The sequence below is a fragment of the Mauremys reevesii genome, linkage group 5 (genome assembly GCF_016161935.1).
Source record: "Mauremys reevesii isolate NIE-2019 linkage group 5, ASM1616193v1, whole genome shotgun sequence".
In the NCBI taxonomy this organism is placed as follows: Eukaryota; Metazoa; Chordata; order Testudines; family Geoemydidae; genus Mauremys; species Mauremys reevesii.
The window spans coordinates 115,054,930-115,082,294 of NC_052627.1; the positions used below are offsets into that span (position 1 = coordinate 115,054,930).

Genomic DNA, 27,365 nt, shown 5'->3' on the forward strand with positions numbered 1-27,365 from the left:
CTTTTAGCGGCACAGCTGTGCCGCTATAAGCTCTGTAGTGTAGCCATAGCCTCAGTTTCATGGGGCCCCCTATGATGTGCAGCCCAGGCAGTTGCCCTGCTTGCCACCCCCTAACGTTGGCCCTGCACTTGTGACCCCCACAAACTAGCCCTGCAACCTCCAGATTGAAAAACACTGATCTAGATGAATTGACGTACCCCCAGCAATACATGTACCCCGGGTTGAGAACCACTGCCTTATAGACTCAAAGGTCAATCTATTTAGTTCAACAAAGAGGAGATAAGGGGTGACTTGATTAGTCTGCAAGAACCTAAATGGAGAAAAGAGATTTCAGTCTAGCAAAGAAAGGCGTAATACTAGTTGCTGGAAGCTGAAGCTAGACAAATTCAGACTGGAAATAAGGCGTAAAAACAATGAGCGTAATTAACCATTGGAACAATTTACCAAGGATCATGGTGGATTCTCCATCACTGACTATTTTAAAATCAAGATTGGATGTTTCTGTAAAAGATATGCGCTCTAGGAAGTATTTTTTGGGAAGTTCTATGTCCTGTGCTATACAGTAGGTAAGATGAGATGATCAGTGGTCCCTTTTGACCTTAGAATTTGAGACACTATGCCAATGTTGCGAAATACTAAATGCAATTTGTTCTTAGTCTTAAAAAGACTAGAAAACATGCCATATAGTGAGAGACTCAAGGAGCTCAGTCTATTTAGCTTAACAAAGAGAAGCTTAATGGGAACAGAAATTTGGTGATAGAGGGCTCGTCAATCAAACAAAGATACAACAAGATCCAATGGTTGGAAATGGAAACTAGACACATTCAGAATAAAAATAAGGTACAATTTAAAAGAGGTGAGAGGAGGCTGGCTCATATCCTTGGAACAAGTAACCCAGGGTTATGATGGGTTCAGTGGATTCTTCATCCCTGGAAATCTTTAAGCCTAGATTGGACATTTTTACAATGAGCAACTCTACACTACAAGATTAAGTAAACTTAAGTTATATCAACGTACAGCCAGTGCAGTAATTAAATCCATTTTTCATGTTCAAGGTAGGTTCATTCTCTTGGCAGTGTACCTCCTCACCAGGAGCATTTCCACCAATTTTAACTGACAGCCTGGAGCCCTGCCGCCTGGGGCTGACACTGCGTTGACCTAAATACACCAACCTAAGTGCTATGCCTCTCTCAGAAGTGGAGTTAAGTCTGTGTAGTTAGTGACTTACGTTGGTGAGAGCAACATTGTAGTGTAGACACGGAGTTACGTTGACATAAGCTGCCTTACATTGACCTAACTTTCTGTAGCGTACACCAGGCTAAAAGTGATACTTGCTAGTTCAGCCACAGCTATTGGACTTGAAGCAGGAATTAATTAATGAAAGACTTGTCGCCTGTCATATTGGAGGTCTGTCTAAATGATTACCATGGTCCTTATTTCTTCAAAATCTATGAATAGATCAGAAAAGGAACCTTGGTATTTTAGTGGGAGTTACCTTTTTGAGGAGATGTGACTATGATCATTAGGCCACGTGGCCATATAACTCAACAGGGATGATGTCTGTTTACAGAATGGTAAAGCTTTCTCTTTTGTTTATAAAATAAATGAAAGAACCCCTGAATTTCAACTGCTCAGCAGTCTTCTGTCAATTGATTAATAAAACTGTTGCTTCCCAAAAACCAAAACTGAGTTGCTGTTGCTCTAAGTGCTATTTCTAAAGTGATGATAACGATAGTAATAAAATTGAAACTTTCATACAAAGCCAGGTCAAGCAAATAAATTTCAAACTGTGAGTTGGTTGTTAGTTGCTTGGTAAAGTGCTTATTATCCCCCTCTCATGGTGTGGTATGTTTGTGTTTAAATGTTGCTTGAAAAGTTTCCTGGAAACTTGGAATTTCATAAGAATAGTATACCTACTGTGTGTCATTTGGAAGCAAGCAACATGTAAATGACTGCATTCTTGAATGTTTGCTCATTGTTCATGTTTGTTGTATGGATACACATCACAACTTTTCTTTTTTTTTTACTCTTTATAGGTCCTGCTGGGGACTTGCATCTGGCCTCAATGTGAAATTAAGGTAGAAAAACACATCTTCATATGTGTTTGCTAGTAGGATTTAGTTTATTCACTGGTCATGCCTGAAGAGTGATGTTCGTCTCTAGATGGCTAACTGCCAGGAAATATAAATGATTGTCCTAGAAGTCAAGCCTCTCTCCTATTTACTGGAGTGAAAATCACCTCCAGATATCGACGGAATATCAACTACAGAAAATGCTTCACGTTATAAGGATGCCAACCACCTAGATTCATGCGCCCTATCTGTACAATTGTTGTGGATGGTTTGCCATCTGAAAGCTCCTCAAGCTCTTATCCAGGCCCTGTATCTGTTTCTGAAATGTCTCTGCTTCATGCTTTGGGCCCAGTGCAGACCTGGCTGGGACAAGAGCTAGAGAAGTGTGGCATTGATGCCATGATATATACTCGGTATGTCCTCAGTCTTCTGCTGCATGATAGCTATGACTACGACCTGCAGGAACAGGTATTTACATATTTTAGATGTTGTCCAGTGAAAATGGATGCTTGTATCTCTTATGTATTGTGTATTATACATTGGGTACAGTTTGGATATTTTAAATGTCTTTCATCATTGAAAAACCATGACAGGATCCGATTTGATTAGATGAAAAATCAAGTTTGATGTAGGTAGCTTACTATAACAGCAGATATATGGTATTAAAGAATTTTATCACTTCCTGACTTCTATTACATTATGAAATTAGTCCTTTGTAATCAACACTGGTATTTCATGAAATATAAAAATAGAACTTTGACATACATCCATTGGCTGCACTAATTTGGTGTAGAAATTTCTATAAATTGAGAGAGCCTTGCCAATACGGGTCAAATTGGGCTGGATCATGGTAATTTGTAACACCTTTTCCTGATGGATATAGTCTTTTACTCTAGAATGTATGCTGGGATCGGGGATATGTAGGGTCTAGTTTTTGTGTTTATAGGTCTGCAGATAACTTGAAACAAAAAGCTGAGGTATGAACTGCATTAATGTAACGGGATGTTGGCTGTATAGCCTAATAAAGAATATACAAAAAACTGGCTGTGATACAGTTGCTCTGTTCATGACTCAAATCCACAAAAACAAGGAAATGAAAAGTTAAGCCACCTAACACTATGTATAACTTCTGTTCCTCCACCCACAGGCACAAAACTTGCTGTGGGGCATCACAGACGATGCACTGCAACCTTAATTTTGCCCACAACCTTTCCTTTTCCACCCTCCGTTATCCAACTACTCCTTCTTAACAATATTAGGTGTAGTAGTGTGTTGGTTGTGGAGGGTACGGGGAGGGAGAAGAGAGATGGCTTGGTAGAGGGTATGATAGAAGCCTGCCTGGCATTCATGAGGCAGGGATAAGGTTCTGGTGTGTGGTTCATGCTATAAGGTAATTATGATAAGGGATGTGCTTCTGGGTGGAAAAGTATGAGGTATTATTAGATGGCTTAACTTGTCATATCCATGGGGGTGGTTTTGAGTTTAGTAGGTACAGAGTGTGTGATAGCAAGTCTAACAATCAAAATGAAAGTTTATGTATTTCCCACTGGTTTGTTTGTTATTTAAGCTTAAGCAGGTGCAGGGATTTGGAACTGTGGAGGGGGTCTAAAGACAGCCCCTGCCAATGCACTCCTTTATGCACAAGGAGCTGCTGCTGCACATAAGGTCTTGTCTTTACATTAAAACCTTTTCTGTTATGCACAGTACACTTTCACATAATATGCATATCTCTTGGTGCATAAATTCTTGCTTATGAATTATAGCAGTCAAAAAGACCCGAAATTCAGTTAATACCCTCCCCCAAAAAACCCTGTGTATTGAACCAGTTCTGCTCAGGATACGTTGTCTGAGTCCCAAGGAAATATTTCAACCAGAATCCAATTTCTAACTAACAAAAGCTGCACAGAAAATGCAAAGGGTCTAAAATTTAACACTCTGAAATCTCCCAGGAGACTGCCACTTACTGTTAGAGGAAAATACAGATTTATGCCCCATTTTAAGCCCACTTTGAAACACAAGCCTAACTATACAGTTGCTACCAGGCACCTCCATAATGATTAAGTGTCAAAATTATTCATTATTTATCAGAGCTTGCAAAAAGCAGGATAATCATAATCTGAAGATCTGTACAACTTACTGTGAATGACCTTTTGGTTTTGGTGCCTCAACTAGGTACAGCTTGTGTTGAGAGCAGAGCTTGGAAGAATGCTGCCACTTTTTAAATCCTCTACCCCTACCTCCTAATCTAACATTAGGATCTAATGAACCACAGGGGAGGAGTAGAGCACGGGAGCCATCTGAATGCTCTCAGGTTATCTGGAGTGGCTCACAAATGGGTGCCAACCTCAGGGCCGACTGTTACGAATCAGGGCACAAATCCCAAACTGGTTGTGTGTTGATACTTGGTTGGTGAAACCCAAGTATAAGTGTGAACTCGTCTAGCACTGTAACAGCCTTAACAAGGAATTGCAGACAGTCCCCTTGGAAACTCTGGTCTATCTTACCACCCAGGCAAGCTTCCTTTGTGATAGATGGTCCCTTACACCAAAAATCACAATATTCAGGTTACTCCCAGTCTCAAAGGAACAGTCATTTACACCAGGTGACTTGTATCTTGTCTTTGGTGAGAGAGCTAATGCTTGTAGCCAATTGTCAGGGGGTCTACTCACTGCTAGTGGCACCTCCTCCTGGCCATCCTGGGGATTAGCTTTGCCAGGTGCTATGCCCCCCTCTGGTGGTGCCTCTCCTGTCGTCCTCTTGCCCTGCAGACCGCTCTTGCTCCAGGAACCACAGTCTCCCCTTCGTGAATTGGCCCTTCAGCCAGGTCACTATCTGTGTTTTCCCCCCTTCAGGTATCAAAGTCCTGCTTGGCAAATGGACTCAGGCAGTGTTTCTGCTCATTGCTTCCGCAGTACCACTTCGTCAGCAGCTGGTACAGGGACCAGAGCCCACCCTCTATTCCAGGTTCTGGGTCAAGGGCCCTCTCATGAGTAGGCAAGGTTTGACCTACCCCATACCTCACTGCTTTTCCCCTGAGCCTTTTCCTACCTTCCTGGCTCTCCCTCTTCTCTTGGTTTTCCAGCCCAAACTCCCCCTCCCAGGTTACTTGCCTCTAGCCCCAGACACACCTCCCTTTTCCCACAAAGTGAGGCTTCTGCTGTCAGCTCCTGGGCTTTATACAGGCCCCACTCTTCCTGCCCAGCTGAGCCTGCTTCCAGTCAATCCCTGCTCCCTGGCTGCAGGTGCAGCCTGGACAGTTAATTGGGCCTAATTTACCCTCTCAGGGTCAGCATGGGGAGTACAATCCATCACACTAATCTTGTATTAACCTAACGATTTATTAACTAGGGGGTGGGAAATGTAAACATACACAAATGAGCTAGTCTTAAGTTTCAAAAGGTTAATAGAAGCTGCTGTAATGTGCAAGCTTTATATGTCTTTAGGTGTAATCCAAGTTAAGCAGTACAGGGATCTCTTGCTTATGCTTAGAAATAGTGTCCACTCCAAATTCTAAGCAGCATAGTGATCCAGTTCCTTCTGGTCAGGGATTTTATTCACTTCCCCGAAAGTGTGATTGAATGAGAATTTGTGCAAGTCCCAACTTCATGGGTGTGGGAGGAGCAATCAACCAAGTCTTTGTCTGGTGTATACAGGCCTTTTATTGGGCAGGAGATGGCACCTTTTTTTGGTAAACTAGTATTTCACACTTGTTAATGCTTCTCTCCTGAGTGTATGGGGTTTAGGGTGACCAGATGTCCTGATTTTTGTAGGGACAGTCCCAGTATTTGGGGCTTAGTGTTATAGGTGCCTATTACTTCTCTCCCCCCCCCCCCCATCCTGATTTTTCATACTTGCTGTCTGGTCACCCTAATGGGGTTACCAGTTTCATAGCAAACACTTAAATATTACCTTATGACATGGGATACAGATATTATATGTGAGATTAATGCATGCAGCATCCTACAAACATTTTGTGACATCTAAACCTGTTCTTATAAACTTAACATCTATTTTAACAATGCTAACACACAGGTGAGTCAGCTGGTTTTCAGCTATCCATTTGTCAATATTCAGAGGCGCCTAGCGGCATTGGCATGAGTTGGCACCTGGTCTGCCAGTATCACAAGCCCCACCAAAGAGAGGGTAGCCAAAATCTGCCTTGCCCAACACACCGACTATTTAACATCTGTATAATCTACTTGTGGGTATATCTCAATTGGACAGAGCTTGAAAGCGTACAACTCCTCCTTCCAGTTTGATCCCAGCTTATAAGGAACCTTTGTGATGCTTCTGCCCTCTATCCCACACAGCCTTTTCTTAAATTGGATAAGCGTCTGTTTTCCTTCAAGTGATTGTGCACATATACATTCAACAGTAGGTTTTGTGTGCCTGTTATTCTTGGGCGAATTCTGTGCCAAAAAAATAGTCTGCACACAATATTTTAAAATTCTGCATATTTTATTTGTCAAAATAGCACAATATAATCAGACCAGTTTTAATTATGTTTGGTCATTTATTTCAAAATACCGGTCAGTAAGTATGTCTGTAACAATTCAGACAATACAGAAGATTCAGGAAATGTTTTTTGACAAATAGATTCCTTACTAGGCATATTAATACAGAACTGTGAGTAATAATTCATTTAAACTACAATACAGAACCTCAGAAGCAGTGTTAAGGCTTGGGGGAGTTAGGGGTAATGGAGGAGCTGAGTGAGAGAGAAGTAAATTGCTGGGAAGGAACATAGGTGTGAACTTGACTGTTATTGGGTATGGGTGGGAAAGTATGGAGCAGTTTTTTGGGAGGTGGCGGGGTGGTGGCGGGGATTGTTAGGGAGCTTTGCCCATGCAGACCCTGGCTGACCTCTAGCCTCTCCCATTCAGTCAGGCACATCTGCCCCACCCCCATGTGTTCCTGCATCCCCATGTGTCCTTGCACCCCCTGTCCACATGTGTCCCTCCACCCCCACTCAGACACCCCCTCCCCCTTTCCCTATGTGGCCCTGCACCCTCTCCCCCTGTCCCTTTGTGGCTTTTTATCCCCTCCCTGTCCCCATCTGTCTATGCCCCACCCAAACACTTCCCTGTTCCTATATAGCTCTGCACCCCTCCCCCATCACCATGTGGCCCTTCACTTCCGTCCCCACTGTGGCCCTGTGCCTCCACTCCCATTCAGTGCCTGCCCCAGTGTGTCCTCCCCCACTAGCCCTTATGAGCAACTGTCTGACCTCCCCAGCACCCCACGCTGTCTGTCTCCCCCTAGCCCCTGTCTCCTGACCTGACCTGCTGCGAAGAAGGCAGGCTCTCTCTCTTCCCTCGCTGGCTGGGAGCTGCTGCTTTGTTCTATCAATACAGCACCCTCTGGTGGGCAAAAGGCAGCAACATTTCAGTGGAAGTTTTTTCTGCGCAAAAAACTAAAAATTATGCAGGACTCATTAATTATGCACACACGCAGTAGCGCAGAATTCCACCAGCAGTACCTAGTACACTTGAGTTGACTTTTGCCAGCAATTGCAGTAGGCTGCTCATGAGTCCCTGCTCTCCTTACTGTTGGAGAAATTCTGTGCCAAAAATTAAAAATTGTGTGCATAATATTAAAATTCTGCATATTTTGTTTGTCAAAATAACACAGTATAATCACACCAGTTTCAATTATTTTGTTAATTTATTTTGAAATAACTGTCTGCAAGTATGTCTGTAACAATACAGATGACAAAAACAATTCAGGAACTGTTTTTGACATACCGGTATAGAGTCCTTATTTGGCATATTAATACAGAACTTTGAATAACAACTCATTTAAACTACAATACGGAAACATATTTCCCACATGCCTCAGAAGCAGTGCAAAGGCTTGGGGGAGTCAGGAGCAATGAAGGAATGGAGGGAGAGGGAAGTAATTGCTGGGAAGCAGCCTGGGAAAGAACCTGGAGGGCAGTTTGTTCTGGGTGGAACAAGTAAGGAACAGTTTTGATTTTTGGGAGGGCAGAGAAGTAAGGATTGTTAGGGAGTTGGGGTGCCTCCTCCATGCAGACCCTGGCTGACTCCTCTCCAATTCAGTCAGGCACCTCTGCTCTTATCCCCATGTGTCCCTACACCCCCACTCCCATTCAGTCTGTGATTCAATGTCACCCCACTAGCTCCTGTACCCCGGCCCCAGTCTGTCCCTCACAACTAGCCCGAGTTGCAGCAGCCCTGTATGTCTCACTCTGTCCATCTCCCCATATTCTTTGCTGCCTCCACCTGGCCCCGTGGGCAGAGTGCTATGAGGAAGGCAGCTTCTGTCCTCTCCTTCTCCGCAGCTGGCTGCTCTAGCCTGTGAACCAGCTGCCCTCTTTTCTAGCACCACATAAGCCCCTGGTGGGCTAAAGGTGTTATTGCAGCATGACCCCTCATGGCTTCCCAGAAGAATCAATTCTTCGGGGGAGGAAAAATCTGTGGGGAACAGTGGTGCAGAATTCCCCGGGGAGCATCTCTTCATGCTCTCAGGAGAAGGCATAAAAAGGAAGTGGTCACCACCTCCCATTAAGGCTTTGTCTACACTAGCGCTTTTGTTGGCAAACTTTTGTCCGTTAGGGTTGTTAAAAAAACCACAATCCTGCCTGACAAGTTTCACCAACAAAAGCGCTGGTATGGACAGTGCTATGTCAACTGGAGTGTGTCTCTGGCTGACATACAACTGCCGCTTATTAGGGTTGGTTTAATTATGCTGGTGAGAGAGCTCTCTTCCACTGGCATAGAGAGGCTACACAGGAAACCTTAAGTTGTGAAGTGTGGATGTAGCCGAAGTTCCTTCTCACCCACTGAGATACAAGTTGCATTTGCTTCAATTAGCAGTTTTCAGAACTTTGATTAACATAGTTATTGTTTTAGTAGTTACCTGGAGGATTTATTATGAAGAAATCCCTGGGAATTAAGTAGCGTGCCATGTGCAGCACCGTTTTTCCTGTCACAGATAGATACAAGAGATGCTTTATTTGTCGGGGTGAGAGCCATGTGAGGGACAAACCTTCTCCACCAGGACTAAAAAAGAGGGACTTTCATCTTGAACTTCACCTCATGAAAGAGGCGATGCATCCTGAGTCAAACCCCCACCATGATGCAGGGGACTCAGGATCAACCAGGAGTCCCCCTACAACTACTTCTGATTCGAAGCACAAGTCTGGTGAGAAATGTCACACTTTCTTTTCACTGTCAGGCTCACTGAATCACTCTATGCATTCTGATGCTGACAAAAGCAAGAAGTCTTGGACTTTACACAGAAAATCTGGTAAGCCCTCAGGTGCCAATATAAGATCATCCTCCATCATGGATCATGCTCTTGGAGAATCTCCTACTCCCCAGCTACTAGAAACCTCTACTTGACATCCTATTACCATTCCTCAACCCTCTGAGCTGGACCCCATGGAGGAGGGAGAATTAATGGAGGAAACCTTATCTTCTCACCATATTTCTTTATCTTCACCATGTATAGCTGTAACTCCAGTGTCCTTGTCTCCCCCCTCTTCTCTTCCCAGAGGACTTCATAGTTTTTTCAGAATCTCAGGAGTGTGGCCACTTCTCTAGAGGTTCAGGTGGAACTTGTGCACAAGAAGCTGCACATTCTCCTAGATATTTTCCATATGTGCACCACGATCTGGAAGGCGAACTCTCGTGAAGAAAGAGAGCTGGTTGGCGCACATTCAATTCTATCAAGGATGTTCTCCAAGGAAAAATCAACAAGGCAACACATGCCAACCTTTTCAACTCAATAGTACTGCCGGTAATGTAGTACAGCTGCAAAAATGGGTGCTGACGAAGATAGTTTGTCACAGAGAGGACGATGGAAAGAAGAATTCTGGAGATTTCAATCTGAGACCAAGTCCTCAATGAAGTGATGAGACAGCAAAGTGGAAATCAGTGGACTGCAGCTGTTACTAAGTGATATCCTTGGGAACTGAAACAACCACTCGGCCAACCTCCAAAGAGATGGGAAGATTTTATCATGAAAAGGCATGGTCGCACATGGAGAAGGAAGGCCAGGATAAGAGAAGAATGGAAGACGTGTTATGATCGGTGCAATCTATATGAGGGCTGAAGGACCAATTGATCAAGCTCCTGCCTCAGGAAGGATTCCACGTCCCATCAGTGAAGCCTTAGTGGAGCCACTGAAAACTCTCTTGCAGACACTAACCTCTGTACCTCCTACAGCCAAGCATATGGGCTGTTCCTTCTTTGGTGGTCACAGCTTCTAGTGAGCAGTCCCATCAATCCCACCATAATGCCTCTCTTCTGGATAAGGAATTTAAAAGGTTGGATTCCTACAGCTGAAAGGTTTATTCCACTGCTACTCTTCAAATGATTAGCTAATTATCAAGCTCTTTTGTCAAAATACAGTTTTATTTAATTTCTCTGTGGCTTTTAAATTTGCTGACAAGTTGCCAGAGGCATATAAGGAACAGTTTTTAGCTTTGGTTGCTGAGGGATATTTTACAGCTCGTACATCCCTTCAGGTAGCAAAAGACACCCCTGATATACAGCCTTGTGTTCCATAGCCACTGCAGTCTTCATGGAGAACACAATAGAAAACTTAAATTTTGAGATCCAAACTATATTCTACTAAAACAGATGACACTTGGACTCTCCTGCAATACTTCGTTTGTTAGGAGTTTATGCTCCAGTTACAAAGAGGAAACTGTTTAGGCTGCAAACTTATTCCAGACCTTCTTTCTGATAAAGGTCAGTGTGCCTGTAAGGGTTTGTCTTCACTACCAGGATAAGTCGACCTAAGTTACACTACTCCATCTACGTGAATAACATAGCTGGAGTCAACGTAGCTTAGGTCGACTTATCCTGCTGTCTTCACTGCACTGCATTGATGGGAGATGCTTTCCGGTTGACTTACCTTACTCTTCTCAAGGAGCTTGAGTACCGTAGTTGTTCGGACAGCGCTCCGCTGTTGATTTAGCGAGTCTTCACTAGACTTGCTAAATCAACACCCCCGCATTGATTGCAGCATTGTCGATCTCCCCGGTAGTGAAGACAGGCCCTTAGAGAAGGTCTCCCCTTCCCATTCCCAATCCACCTTCTCCCTGTATTTTCAGGGACCCTTCTCATGAGAGAGTGTTTCTTCAGGAAGTTCAGTCTCTTCTAGAATTGGGAGCAATAGAAGTTCCTCACCAAAACAAGAAAAGGCTTTTATTCCTGGTACTTTCTGATCCTAAAGAAATCTTGTGATGTCTGGTCCATTCTAGATCCATGAAAGCTGAACTATTTCATCAAGAAAATCAAGTTCAGGATGGTCACCCTCACTTCTGTTATCCCTTCCCTAGAGATTGGTATGCTGCCCTTGCCTTACAGGACTTATACTTCCATGTGGTGATACCCCCTTGCCCCTTTCTAGAAGAGGAAAAATTACTTATAGGACTCTCTTTGTGTCTTAAATGTCTGGGGCTTTTTTTGTATAGGAGTTGTGATATGTTCTTGGTTTGCCATCTGGGCAATCTCTTCTGTATGCATTCCTAAGCTAGAATCTAAGGGGAAAATGTGCATATGTTTTGTGCATTTAGGAGGTAATGGGTATGATTACTTATTGCTCTTGATAGGAATTGACCCTCAGTTGCTTGTGGCTGGAGCATGCTCAGTTGGAGCAGTGCCTTTGAGCCACCTACAGGTGTTTTAGTGGGCCAAGAATCCAAAACCATGGGAGTTCTCCAAATTACTTGTACTGGAGGCATGAAGCCCAGAGTGAGAATCCTTCCAGATGTTGCCTGTGACTCTGTTTCTTTGAAGATAAGGAATGTTTCCTTTTGGGCTGAGACAAGCATAGAAAATGTCATCCTAAAAGGACACCACCTTTTGAAGTTTCATTAGTAACTCTAATAGCAATATTGACTAAGATCATCTTGTCCTGTAGAATTCACTATCTGTGAACATCCTTTGATAGTGCAATGTACAGTGAGATAACTAATTAGTACAATCTTTATCTGTACTTATATGCAGAGGGGTGAATTATGGTTTCCATGGGATCTGTTGCTCTGAATTTCCTTTTTACATATTTATTTATTTATTTATTTTATTCATTTAAATTCTCAACCATAGCACTACATTGATGTAGTTTCTCCATTACATTAATATGTTTACCAAGCTGTTAAGTCTGGTTCTGTCCTTTTGGGTTCTTCTATGGAGGCAGAATCCAACCTGTTTGTTATACCTGAGTAAATGTCTATTCACCCAACAGTTCTGTAAAATTTCTGCCTTTATTTAGCAGGAAAGTTGATTTACTCTCTCAATATTAGTTTTCTTAACACTTGGTTAGTTTTACTAGTTATATAACTTCATATTGGAAAGATCAAGACAAACTGAATTTGTTTTGTTTCGCTGGATAAATAGTGTAAATTATAATACTTTGCTGGAATTCTGCTGCAAGTCAGTGAGAACAGAGTCGTGACTTGTGCAGCTTCCAGATACCTGAGATGTAACTATAATCTACATAATTCAAAATGTTTGTTTGAACGATATAGACAAAGAACCTTAAAACAAACAAATATAAACTCATTCCTTTACATAGGCGCAACACAAGGTACCAATTTCTGCTCTGTTCCTCAAAATGGTTATCTGTAGCTGCTGACTCATCTTCCCTCCCTCCTTCTCTCCTCATTATTAACCACTGCCATACTAGTTTTTTTGTCTCTTGCTCCAGCAAATCATTAGTTGCTGCTGGAAGGTTTTGCTACTCTTGTACCTTTGATTTGTCAGAGTCTTGCAACTTACAAAACTGTCACACTCATTAATTAGAAACTTTTATTTATATGGATTGCAAGGGGTTTAACACTACATCTGTATGTTGGTTTATTGAGGATTGAATTTTAAGTACTCCAAAGCATTGGAATTGCTGGAACATAAAGAATTATAAGGTTTTGGTAGACCTGTTAAGAGTGATAAAGTATATGAATTATAAAATAATAAATACTGGCTATGGTAACACTAAGTTGTCCTTTTTTAAAGACCTTGCTTTTGTACCTTCCACAAAACTTGGCACATTCCACATTTTATACAAAGCTAAATTTCCCACTGTAAAGTTGTCCAGTTACTAGGAAGTTTCTGGTGGTTAAAATGTGACATTCGAAAGTGGAAATTGGGCTGCCTAATTCAGATACACAAGTCCTGATTTTCAGAGGTGCTGACTGCGACAGCTCCCATTGGCTTCAGTCTTGGGTGTATGGCACCTCTTGAAAATTGAAGGTTAGGTTTTTAAAATTGGATACTCAAAAAATCTAGGCTAGCATTGAAAATTTGGGCTTTATCACTGCTGTATTTCTGTGGGTTTTTTCCCTCGTCGATCTGTAAAAATGGGAATAATATGTGTCTTTGTAAAGTGCTCTGAGATCATCTAATGAATGGTACTACGAAAGTGCAAAGTTATATAAACTCTGATTTCAAAGTAACCGTTACTATGAAGTGCTATTTCTTCAGCTCTGTATAAATGAGTCATGCTGTTATGAATACTTAGTTTAAAAACTAGAGAAAAGGTAGTCTCATGGTGTACTTACTGAGACCAAATCAGAGAGGGCAGCTAAGAGCAGAGTGGAATGCAAGTGCGTGCTAAGACAGCAGTGGGAGGCAATATTTCTGTCCTTTGGTGAAAGTGAGCAGGAGAGGGACTTGGCCATAGAGAGACAACAGAAGAATAAACACCGCTTTGCGCTTTCTTGATCAGTTAAGAATAGCCATCTTGTACCCATTGGTTAGTGAACATGAGACTGACCATACTGGGTCAGATAAATGGTTCATCAGTCCAGTAGCCTGTCTTCTGACAGTAGCCAGTGCCATCTGCTTCTGAGGGAAGGAACCAAACAGGGCAATTTATTGAGTCATCGAGTCCCAGCTTCTAGCAGTCAGAGGTTAAGGGATACCCAAAGCATGGAGTTGTGTCTTTGACAGTCTTGGCTAATAGTCATTGATGGACCTATCCTCCATTAACTTAACTAATCCCTTTTCAAACCAAGTTATACTTTTGACCCGCACATCATCTCCTGGCAATGAGTTCTACAGGTTGACTGTGTGTTTGTGAGTAATAGTACTTTTTGTTTGTTTTAAACCGACTGCCCATTAATTTCATTGTGTGACCCCTGGTTCTTGTGTTATTGAATGAATAAATAACACTTCCTTATTTGCTTTCTCCACACCATTCATGATTTTATAGCCCTCTGTCAGATCCCTCCTTAGACATTTTCTTTTCGAAGATGAACAGTCCCAGTCTTTTTAATTCCTCTATGTATGGAAGCTATTCCGTACCCCTGATCATTTTTGTTACCCTTCACTGTATCTTTTCCAATTCCAGTATATCTTTTTTGAAATAGGGCAACCTGAAATGTATGCAGTATTCAAGGTGTGGGTGTATCATGGATTTATGTAGTGGCATGATATTTTCTGTTTTATTTTGTATTTTGACTGCTGCTGCACATTGAGCAGATGTTTTCAGAGAACTATCCACAATGACTTCAAGATCTTTTCCTTGAGTGGTAACAGCTAATTTAGACCTCATCATTTTATATGTATAGTTGGATTATGTTTTCCAATGTGCATTATTTTGCATTTATCAGCATTGAATTTCATCTGCCATTTTGTTGCTCAATCACCCAGTTTAGTGAGATCCCTTTGCAGTCAGCTTTTCATTTAACTATCTTGAATAACTCAGTATTGCCTGCAAACTTTGCCACCTCATTGTTTACTCCTTTGTTCTGATCATATACTAATATATCGGACAGTATTAGTTCCAGTCCAGATCTTTGCAGGACCCTGCTATGTTTACCTTTGTCCATTGTGAAAACTGTCAACTTGTTTCTACCTTTTGTTTCCTATCTTTTAATCACTGATCCATGAGTACTATTCAGGCTGGATAAAAATGGATTTAAAAAAAAAATAAAGATTAAAAAAAATCAGATTATGATCACCTAGATTAAGGCCTACATTTACTATATTTAAGTTAAATTATTTTAATAAATTAATGTCCAGGCAGTACATGTTTACTGCTAAAGTTTTAAAGAAAGTCAGTTCAGTCAACTGGTGGAAGTCACTGGCTAAGCATTTGGAACCAGATTTTGACTGCAGCAGCCTCTTCTGCAGGTGCAGAGAGAATATTTTCTCAATTTCAGTTTATTCCAGTAATTCAGTTCAATACTAGTTTATGTAAAGTAAAGAAAGTGATTGGAACTTTTTAAAAAAAAAAAAAAAAGCAGGAAAGCTTGTTTTTCTCTTCCAGTCTGAATAAGAACTATGTGTGGAGTTAGTATCTTCTAGTTCTAAAATTTTGAAGAACATTGATGACCAGGAACAATCAGTTCAATTTACTGACTACAGTAAAAACTTCAGTTGTTGAATAAATTATTTTTATATTTTGATAAACAATTTTATATATCCAGCACATTTAAAGTAGTTTTATTTAATAAAAAAAAATTTAAAATGCTAATTTTGTGCATTTTAATTCCAGCTTCTATCCAAATGCAGCTTTACATAAATCATGAGCAAAAAAATTTATAATCATTTAGTAGACAAGAAATGCATCATTCACCATTTTCTTAAAAAAAACAACAACAACAAGACATTAAATAAATGTATATTAAGGTACGTAATTGCTTAAATGAGTGTGTATAGACATAATGTATCCTCTTGGTAGCAAAACAGAAATAGCAAATTATACCGTGTAATTGGAATCAAACTTTCTTTAGGAAAAGAACTTCAAATGCAAAAAAAATAAAATAAATTAAAATAAATGAATTTAATCATGATTTAAATCAGCAAATAAGAAACCTTGATTTAAATCACTTTGATTTAAATCAATCCATCCTGGTGCTATTCCTAAACTAACAGATGTCACTGATCAGTACTCCATTTTAATCTACTTAAAAGACTTGGAGGGCAGAGAGGATTTTCTAGAGGAGTGTATCCCATTCTGAGCTGTATATTTTATATTAGATGAAGTGCCTGGCACCCCAAGGGGTGTCGTCGTCTTTTTTTTTTTAATTCATTCAAAATGGTTCCAATGTGTTTGCAAACAAAAATTGAAGAGGGATAGAAAGTATTTTTCTTCATTATTTAAAAATATCTTATACATTATTTTTTAAAAAATGTGTCTGGTGTCCAAAATAGCTTTGTGTGGAAAGACAGTTTCCCTGCCAAGTGTTGCCAGAGTGTTCTTGCGGGTGAGGTAATACCTTTGATTGGACCAACTTCCGTTGGTGAAACAGACAAGCTTTTGAGCTCAACAGAGCTCTTCTTCAGGTCTGGTAAATGTAAATTTTGATTTGAGAGTACTAAGCCTTTCAAAAGTTTACTTCTTGCATATGTAGTGCATTTTGTACACTTAAAGTTTTGTGAAGTGTCTGCCTTATGAGGTGGCAAACTTAGTTATGCATTGAGAAATTGAGATTGTGTGTGTTTTCAATACTGAAAATTCTGTGCTGAGTGCATTAAAATTCCCAGATGAAGCATTGGGGAGCCTGATTTCATTGAAAATAATATGTGATGGGGACAGAGTTTCCATAACACACTCTGCATCTTGTCTAGAGTGCTGGGATAGAGAATGCCTGTGTTTGAGCAAGAGGTACGGTGAATGAGGATAGAGCAATATAAATCTGCAGTTCCACAAAAGTTATTGTCTCTGATAAGGTGGAAAGGTATTGTCTGGCAAAACATTTCCATGTTAGGGAGTGAGTTGTTCTTTCAAAAAGTAGGAATTTCCATAAAAAATCATTGTGTTCAAAAATCAGAAAGTGACAAAGTTAAGGTTGAACACTCTTCACTCTGCACTCTTGTGCATATGAATTAGTATTTATGATGTAATGAAAGACTATATTCTATCTTGTAGAAAAAAAATCATTATATTTACAACCTTAGGTAAACAGTAATTTTTTTTAGTGCTGCATGTGCTAGAGATGAAAAGCACATATGAAAAATATGCCACTAATTATTCTTGCACAATACTTAATTTATAAAGTATAACATGAAGTAATAATGAAAATTTGCAGGAATCATAGGCTATATAGAATGAAGTTGTTTTTTGTTTTGGTTTTTTTACAAGTTTCTATTTGAGTACCCCAGGTTACAGAAACAATTTGTTGATATTAGGGAGGTACCAATTGCAGCTCCATATTTAAGACTGAGTTGAGTCTTGTACTTAAAGCAGGAATTCAGCTTCTTTACCATGTATACAAATTAACATATTCTTTCCAAAATTTCAGTATTTATTGAGTATAACAAGAATATTCTAAGAATTTACAAGTTACTTCAATAAATGTTTTGTTAGTTAAAATTAATTAAAAATGGTCTCTCAAACTTTTTAGTAACCTAAAATGTTTTTTTCATTAACGATGTTAATAATGGAATAACTCAGACTGTTCGTAATTCTCATATAGTTAATACTTACTGAAATGTTGTGCATACATTAGAAAAATGTTGTGTTTTTTATAGGAATTATTGGTAACTTTTCCCGGTTGTTCTTTAGAACCAAAAGTCTCTGCTTCAGCAGAGACAGATGAATAGGGTTCTCCTTTTGAGAAACTCTCAAAAAAGTCCCTCTGTCAAAAAGGGAGTCATTTCCTTTTGTTCTTAATAGAACTGAGACCATAAACTGCCCTTTCCAAAGATGGCTACTCTCTTCACCTTCATTTCTCTCTGCCTCCTGACAGCATAGGAGACAATTATCTTCCCTGAGAGCTGGTTGTCTTCATTCCAGTTTGGAAATATGGGAGAGGGTGGCAATTTGAAAGAAGGCCTCTTGTGTGAGGGCAGTCCCTAGCCCTCTTGTGTGAGGGCAGTCCATTAAGAGGAATGGAAAGTGGTAGGCATTCTGAAAGCCACCAGTTCTTTGGGTTTCTCTGAGGAAAATGTGTGCCAGCCTTTGCAGAAAGAAAATCTTTGTTATTAAAAATAACAGAAAAAAATGACCATTAATCCTAAATGTTTTTGTCAAAAATATTAATTGCACTCCATCTGCCAAACAGGGAGGGAGGGAAATTGTGTGAGTACCCATCCATGTTCAAGAATGTAATGAGTGGAAGAGGGATGGGGCATCTGGGGTGTGTGCATGCATTCAGGGGAATATAGTGGATTCGTGCATGACATTTTTAATTTAAGAAAAACAAGAAAATTTTCCCCATGGGGATGAAAAAATCTATCTTCAGAAATTATTTGAATTTAATCAAACTTTCATTGTCCTGATTGCTTTATGCTATCACTATAGGGCAGAGTTAAGGTTGTTTGTGGGACATAACTGTGAATTTCTATACCTCAACATGTTTAGTTTTCTTTTAAGTTTAACCATAAGTCTGAATTTTCCATGTTTGTTTTTGAGACAATTAACATCTGTATAATTAATTTTAATTTAAGTTACTGATGTAATTATCACAGATGGGGAATATATATTATATTTGATAAATAGAATCATAGAATCTCAGGGTTGGAAGGGACCTCAGGAGGTCATCTAGTCCAACCCCCTGCTCAAAGCAGGACCAAACCCAACTAAATCATCCCAGCCAGGGCTTTGTCAAGCCTGACCTTAAAAACGTCTAAGGAAGGAGATTCCACCACCTCCCTAGGTAACCCATTCCAGTTCTTCACCACCCTACTAGTGAAAAAGTTTTTCCTAATGTCCAACCTAAACCTCCCCCTCTGCAACTTGAGACCATTACTCCTTGTTCTGTCATCTTCTACCGCTGAGAAGAGTCTAGATCCATCCTCTTTGGAACCCCCTTTCAGGTAGTTGAAAGCAGCTATCAAATCCCCCCTCATTCTTCTCTTCTGCAGGCTAAACAATCCCAGTTCCCTCAGCCTCTCCTCATAAGTCATGTGCTCCAGCCCCCTAATCATTTTTGTTGCCCTCCGCTGGACTCTTTCCAATTTATCCACATCCTTCTTGTAGTGTGGGGCCCAAAACTGGACACAGTACTCCAAATGACTGAGCCCTAGGCTGGGACCAGTTGCTGTAGTATGAGTGTAGGGAGTCTTTTGGCTCATTTTCTAGTTTGTGCCCAGCAAATACTGATAGCTGCTTTCAACTACCTGAAAGGGGATTCCAAAGAGGATGGATATAGACTGTTGTCAGTGGTAGCAGATGACAGAGCAAGGAGTAATGGTCTCAAGTTGCAGTGGGGGAGGTTTAGGTTGGATATTAGGAAAAACTATTTTAATAGGAGGGTGGTGAAGCACTGGAATGGGTTACCTAGGGAGGTGGTGGAATCTCTTTCCTTAGAGGTTTTTAAGGTCAGGCTTGACAAAGCCCTGGCTGGGATGATTTAGTTGGGAATTGGTCCTGCTCTGAGCAGGGGGCTGGACTAGATGACCACCTGAGGTCCCTTCCAACCCTGATATTCTATGATTCTATGAAATGAGGCCTCATCAGTGCTGAATAGAGGGGAATGATCACATCCCTCGATCTGCTGGAAATGCCCCTACTTATACAACCCAAAATGCCATTAGCCTTCTTGGCAACAAGGGCACACTGTTGACTCATACTCAGCTTTTCGTCCACTGTAACCCCTAGGTCCTTTTCTGCAGAACTGCTGCCCAGCCATTCGGTCCCTAGTCTGTAGCAGTGCATGGGATTCTTCCGTCCTAAGTGCAGGACTCTGCACTTGTCCTTGTTGAACCTCATCATATTTCTTTTGGCCCAATCCTCTAATTTGTCTAGGTCCCTCTGTGTCCTATCCCTACCCTCCAGCGTATCAACCACTCCTCCCAGTTTAGTGTCATCTGCAAACTTGCTAAGGGTGCAGTCCACACCATCCTCCAGATCGTTAATGAAGATATTGAACAAAACCAGCCCCAGCACCGACCCTTGGGGCACTCCACTTGATACCGGCTGCCAACTAGACATGGAACCATTGATCACTACCCGTTGAGCCCGACCATCTAGCCAGTTTTCTATCCACCTTACCGTCCATTCATCCAGCCCGTACTTCTTTAACTTGCTGGCAAGAATACTGTGGGAGACTGTATCAAAAGCTTTGCTAAAGTCCAGAAATAGTACATCCACTGCTTTCCCCTCATCCACAGAACCGGTTATCTCATCATAGAAGGCAATTAGGTTAGTCAGGCATGACTTGCCCTTGGTGAATCCATGCTGACTGTTCCTGATCATTTTCCCCTCCTTTAAGTGGTTCAGAATTGATTCCTTGAGGACTTGTTCCATGATTTTTCCAGGGACTGAGGTGAGACTGACTGGCCTGTAGTTCCCTGGATCTTCCTTCTTCCCTTTTTTAAAGATGGGCACTACATTAGCTTTTTTCCAGTCATCCGGGACCTCCCCCATCGCCATGATTTTTCAAAGATGATGGCCAATGGCTCTACAATCTCATCAGCCAACTCCTCTGCCACAAATACTGTGTGATGAGGTGGTTAGACCACATTGCTGTACGAGAGGGTAGAATTAAGGGTCCCCATGAAACCTTATTTTTGACATTTCTTGACTTTTGAGTGTTCAACTTTAACATTTTTGTAACAGTTTTTACTTTTTAATGGAAGTGATTATATTTGAACAAACAGCAGATTTGAGTAAGGGTGGAGTGACTTTTTTCATTTGCAAAATAGACTGTCCTTCCGTTTTGACATTTTGGGGCTCACCCAGACCATTAAGGGTTCTGTCAGCCCCTGCCTTGTAACCCTGAGTGTCTTATTGTTATGCTGCTATGGCTCAGACCCTAATACCAGTAGCAAGCTTAAGACCATTAAGATCTCACCCTAGCTTCCGCCAACCTAATTCTCCTGGCAGGCTCATCACCCCTGAAGATGTAAAAAAGCCCCTCCCTCCCCATTATCAGTTCATTTTTGGGATACACTCCTCACAGTTTGCACAACAGAGACCTATTTGGGATAGAAGTAAAAAAAACCTTAATAGAAAAAGCATAGATTCAAAGATGAAATAGTAAGGAAAAGCAAACACGTACAAGTTACACAGAAAATAAACAGAAAGACTTGGGCTTTACACTTGTACGTTACTTAAATTCCCTTTTCTAATACAAGTTACGAATTGCCTCTGCACAGTTTCCCAATGGCCCCTCTGTCCTATAGGGGATCCACTGTTTCACGGACTATACCCTGCTTAGATGTTGGCCCTCGGTTTTTGGATTAAAAACCCAGACCTAAGCCTGTTTTTAAAATGTCTTTTCTCTTGTCTTTGTGACTCAGTTATTCAGGGTGGGAAGAATTCCCTTCTTTCTTAGTTTTCCAAGGCTGTGATTTTCTTTACATTTTCAAGTTGTTTCAGTGTTTTCCCATTAACTCGAATGGTCCACTGTTCTCTTCCTGGCTGAACAGTGGATGGGTATTTGAAATTGGTTTCCTATAAAGTATTGGCTTAGAAATCATAAGAACATAGGAATGGCCATACTGGGTCAGACCAAAGGTCCATCTAGCTCAGTATCCTGTCTTCCGACAGTGGCCAATGCCAGGTGCCCCAGAGGGAATGAACAGAACAGGTAATCAAGTGGTCCATCTCCTGTCGCCCATTCCCATCTTCTGGCAAAAAAAGGCTTAGAGACACCACCCTTGTCCATCCTGGCTAATTGCCAGGATGGAACTATCTTCCATGAACTTATCTAGTTATTTTTTGAATCCTGTTATAGTCTTTGTCTTCACAACATCCTCTGGCAAAGAGTTCCACAGGTTGACTGTGCATTGTGTGAAAAAATACTTCCTTTTGTTTTAAACCTGCTGCCTATTAATTTCATTTGGTGCCCCTAGTTCTTGTGTGACATTTATTTACTTTCTCCACACCAGTCATGTTTTCATAGACCTCTATCATATCCCCCCCTTAGTTGTCTCTTTTTCAAACGGGAAAGTCCCAGTCTTATTATCTCTCCTCATATGGCAGCCGTTCCATACCCCTAATCATCTTTGTTGTCCTTTCCTGAATCTTTTCCAGTTCCAATATACACCTCTACCCTGATATAATGCTGTCCTCGGGAGCCAAAAAATCTTACCGCATTATAGGTGAAACCATGTTATATCGAACTTGCTTTGATCCGCCGGAGTGTTATATCCAAATTCATGTTATATTGGGGTAGAGGTGTATTTTTTTTGAGATGGGGCGACCACATCTGCACACAGTGTTCAAGATGTGGGTGGACCATGGATTTATATAGAGACAATGTGATATTTTCTGTCTTATTATCTATCCCTTTCTTAATGATTCCGAACATTTTGTTCTTTTTTTTTTTTTTTGACTGCCACTGCACATTGAGTGGTTGTTTTCAGAGAACTATCCACAATGATTCCAAAATCTTTCTTGACTGGTTGCAGTTAATTTAGACCCGATCATTTTATACATATAGTTGGGATTATGTTTTCCAGTGTGCATTACTTTGCATTTATCAACATGGAATTTCTTCTGCCATTTTGTTGCCCAGTCACCTAGTTTTGAGAAATCCTTTTGTAGCTCTTTGCAGTCTGTCTGGGACTTAATTATCTTGAGTAGTTTTGTATCATCTGCAGATTTTGCCACCTCACTGTTTACCCCTTTTTCCAGATCATTTATGAGTATGTTGAATAGGACTGGTCCCAGTACAGACCTCTGGGGGACACCACTATTTAGCTCCCTCCATTCTGAAAACAGACCATTTATTCCTACCCTTTGTTTCCTATCTTTTAACCACTTACCAATCCATGAGAGGACCTTCCCTCTTATCTCATGACATCTTACTTTGCTTAAGAGCCTTTGGTGAGGGACCTTGTCAAAGGCTTTCTGAAAATCTAAGTAAACTATATCCACTGGATCCCCCTTGTCCACATGCTTGTTGCTCTCCTCCCCCGCCTTTGCCCCTGCCGGAGGGGTGTCTTGCTGCCTGATAGCTACATTACCCATGTTGTGAGGTGATGCTATAGTTGCATCATAGTTACAATTTCTCTCTCTGGTGATGCAGCTACACGCACACATTCTTTAGATATATTCATGACCATAACCTGTATACAGATCTGCCAGTGGCCATCAATTTCAGAACGTTACAAGCTTTCATAAAAGACCTTACTTGATGCAATTTTGTACACAATGACATTACATGCAACCAGTTGAGTCAGTTGCTTATTCTTTGGGATTCAGAGACCCCCTGTTCTCCCTTAGAAGTGTCTGGACCCTGATTGTCACAGTCAAATGTGAAGTTGTGAGACACTGGAAAATGAAGTTAGTCTGTAGCAAAAGTATTAAGTTTTTCCTTAGCGTTTAAGTGATAAAAGAAAATATTTACTTAGTAGCATGTGTTAAACAGGGACAGAACTATAAGGCTGTGAGTTTGTCATGGAGGTCACAGAAGTCACAGATTCCATGACTATCTGTGTGTTCTGTCACTTCTGCAGCAGCCGGTGCGCCTGGCTCAGGGCAGCTTAGGCAGCTCCTGGACCCGGTCCATCAGCTGCTGCTGGGACAGTCTCGGGCCCCCGCACTCCCCACCCAGGAGCAGCAGAGTTTGCGTGTGGGAGGGGACTGGGGCACAGAGCGGGGTGAGGCGGGCTCTGGGCGGTGCTTACCTGGGGGGCTCCCCAGAAGTGGCGACATCCCCCTCACTCAGCTGGTAGATGGAGGCATGGCCAGTCAGCTCTGTGCGCTGCCTCTGCCTGCAGGCAACCACCCCCACAGCTCCCATTGGCCAGGACAGTCATGGACAGGTCATGGGCCGTGAATTTTTGTTTACTGCTGGTGACCTGTCGGTGACTTTTACTAAAAATACCCGTGACTAAAATGTAGCCTTAACTATAAGATAATACAAGTAGTGAAATGTAACCTGGAGTAAACATAAAAATGGGTTGACATAGGCTATTAAAGATCATTCTAAGTATCTGTTTCATGAAGCGTAAATAGTTGAGAATTAAAAAAAGATACAAATTAATGTTAAGGAAAGAAAGCATTTTAAAATGTAGGCTATAATATTGTACATCAGCACTGTTTCTGCCCCCTTGTCTTCCCCAACTTATCTGATGTCAGTTCCAGATGTTTATTCTCATTGCTTTAACAGTTAATGGAACAGCTTCACAGCAAATGGTTGCTAAAAGCTTATTTGAAATTTGTAAATTTTCCTTTAAAGTATTGTAGGGGAAGATATTTTTCAATGAGGTATCAGTCAATTTCACGCAACTAAGGGTATGTCTGCACTGCAATCCAAAGTGTGATGGCTGCAAGGGTAGACTTACCTGTGCTGATATAGCTAAAAATAGCTATAGTGTAGATGTGGCAGTGTAGACTGTACAAGGGCTGAGGATTGAGAGTACTTACTTGCATTCCTAGCCCATGGTGAAACCTGGTCTGCTATTTTTAGCCATGCTAGTGCTGGTAAAGTTAGCAAAGGTATCTCTACCTTTGCTGCAGTCACCGTTGAGATTGCAGTGTAGGTATATCCTGAGTCTCAAGAAGCAGCATGGTCTAGTGCAGGGGTAGGCAATCTGTGACTTATTTTCAGTGACACTCACATTGCCCAGGTCCTGGCCACCAGTCCGGGGGCTCTGCATTTTAATTTAATTTTAAATGAAGCTTCTTAAATGTTTAAAAACCTTATTTACTTTAATATATAACTAAACTACTGTTGTATGTGTAGACTTACAGAAAGAGACCTTCTAAAAACTTTAAAATGTATTACTGGTGTGTCAAACCTTAAATTAGAGTGAATAAATGAAGACTCGGCACACCACTTCTGAAAGGTTGCTGACCCCTGGTCTAGTGGACTAAGCGAGGTATTGGGAGACAAACTTCTCTATACCTCTATTTTCTCAGATCTGAAATGATAGCTGTCTACTCGTTTCATGTGGGTGTTGAGAGGATTATATAAGTGTTATAAATTATGTTTAATGAAATCTTCTTTCAGTTAATTTTGATCCTTTTTCCTTTAACTTATTTTAGGAGAATGACATCTTCCTGGGCTGTGAAAAAGGAGCTTACAAGAAATGGGGAAAGAGTAAGAAAAAGTGTTCTGATCTAACACTAGAGGAAATGAAAAAACAGGCAGCTGTCCAGTGTCTTCGCTCTGCTTCTGATGAAGTAAGTTTGGATTGTTTAGTAATGCTCTTCAGAACTGGCTATATTAACTTAAGGTGTTTAGCCTTTTAATAAGTGGACTTCTTACTTGAGTTAAATTGTTTAATTAGTTGCCTTAGGTTTCTGTGAGAGCTCTTTATGTCTCTGTATGATGTATGAAATCTGGGTACAGAATTAGTCATCTATTTAAGCCTTCTATAGTATATACTGTGTGACATGTTGTTCTATCTACAAGCCTCAGTTGTTCTTGCCCAGGCCCCAGACACTTCTGAAGTCTCTGCACTGCCTATATAGCAGTAGACTTACATAATGACACTTTTAAAAAAATCTTAAGTTTCGCTTTGTAGTTAAGGATATACACCAGCACTGGGGAAAGGACTAGCCGGCTCTAACACTCAAAGAGCATTCATGGCTGTGTTTTTTTTTTTTTGTTTTGTTTTTTTTCCAGTGGGGAGCAGTGTCCCTGATCTCTCATGTCATTTCCATGAACAAGAAAGGAATTGCTTGGTGGTTCTGTCTCTGAGAGTGGAGGGTGTAATTGAAACAAGAGATGGATCCATTTATTTTGTTTTTATTTATGTTTGCCATTCTTTATTTTCTTATTTTATAATCATAAATTGCTAAAATGGGTGTATAATACTTGCTAATTAGTTTCCTAATTGTTAGTAGAAAATCAGATTTTATATATTATTTTTCTGTTAAGTTTAACATTTAAATATTCATCTCTAACAGAAAAGGAAGTCCCAGGACCGTGTGTGTGTGTGTGTATAGAGGGAGAGTACATCCACAAGTCAAGGAAATTGAAATGTTTCAAAAGGCTGCCCCTTCATCAGGGTTGGTAGAGACTGGACATCTTCTGTATTAAATATTTTTAACAGGAGAAGACCAAACAGTTTATAGCACCTGTTAGTGAGTGCATGTGAGAATGTGGATGGGTGATGTAAAGTTCAAAAAATCTCGTGTGTGTACATGTGATAAAATAACTGCTAGGGTGGATCTGTTTACTTGTAAGACAAACGTTGATGCCTCCAGTTCTCCATGTTCATCTGAATATTTCACTATAATTGCTGGTGATAGTCAAAATGTGTGAGAGGACGTAAGTGCCATGCAACTAGTTTTCTGACAGAGAAGTCCATACTACTAAGATGAGGAAAGCAGTAACATAGCTGTTGTGAACACACTTTGAATTTCTTGTCCAAAAGACTAGTAAGGAGTATAATTACCAGTTTGAAAAGAGATGCTGAGGAGATGGCAATCTCATGTAAATGTCCTGAGAGAAAAGAAGATATGTAATCATAAAAGTAATGTCTGCTAGCAGAGTGATTGTTTTCATGGCTCAGCCTGGTGCACTTTAAAGATTAGAAACTACATGAGAACAAGTAGGGCTTCAAAGTTGGTTTTACTTTTCAAGTATTTTAACTCTGAAAGCCTTTAAAGTGCCCTCTGTGAATAAGACCTACTGGTAATTGACTTGATTTTTGACCACTATTCTAATTGTTTAAAATGTTGCATTATGACAATATTGTATTAACATATTGTATCTCATTACTGTACCTCATGTTGAGGGACCTCATTCATTTTAGGCCATGTCTCCACTACAAACTTTTTCCAAAGTAAGTTAGGTTGACATAAAGCTGCTGCAGTTTTAGTATATTGCTTTTGCGTGTGTATACTTGGCTCCTTTCGTCAGTGCTCTGTGTACTCACCAGGAGTGCTTGTATTGATGCACAGTGCTGTGCGCCATGGGTAGATATCCCAGTTTGCAACTTGCCACTATCCAGCGCATGGTCTTTTGGGAAGATTTGGCAGTGCACGGTGGGGCAGAAATAGGTTTCTCAGGGTGACTGGGAACAGTTTCCAAACATGCAACTTTCTCCATCCCATAGTGTCATCTGTATCTCATAACTTTTGCACTTTTTAAAAAAATGCCACGAACCCATGCAGCCCTCCTCGTTGTCCACTATCTTTGACAGAAGCATTGAGCCTGCACAGCTCTCCACTGTTGTTAGCAGCATTGCAAGTACAGGATGCACTCGCAGAGCTGAAGAGGAAACAGAATCAGCAGGGAACATGACAATTTAATGGAGGATAGATGGCTGTGGGACAAAGCGAGAACCAGTTCAAGGTGATTGGTGGCATTCATGGAGCAGCGGCAGATTGTGAAACGCCACTTCTGGACCCAGTAAATGAGCACTGACTGCGGGGATTGCATCATAATGCAGGATTGGCAGACAGTGACAGCAGAACTTCTGGTTATACAAGCCCCCATTCCTGGATCTGGGTGCAGAGTTTGCCCCA

The 27,365-nt window shown here is 40.9% G+C and overlaps 1 protein-coding gene across 8 annotated transcripts in view; it reads left to right on the forward strand.

Annotated features, from left to right (window-relative positions):
* Positions 1–27,365, forward strand: part of KIAA0232 (KIAA0232 ortholog) — a 104,005-nt gene that overhangs the window by 23,370 nt on the left and 53,270 nt on the right. For 5 of the 8 annotated variants that reach the window (XM_039540130.1, XM_039540135.1, XM_039540127.1 and 2 more), the window contains exons 2-3: positions 2,037–2,540; positions 24,933–25,070. In XM_039540130.1, the coding sequence (XP_039396064.1) occupies positions 2,310–2,540; positions 24,933–25,070 (369 nt within the window). In that variant the 5' untranslated portion in view covers positions 2,037–2,309. The remainder of the gene's footprint in view (positions 1–2,036; positions 2,541–24,932; positions 25,071–27,365) is intronic. The other 3 variants (XM_039540133.1, XM_039540132.1, XM_039540134.1) reach the window with 2 other exon arrangements.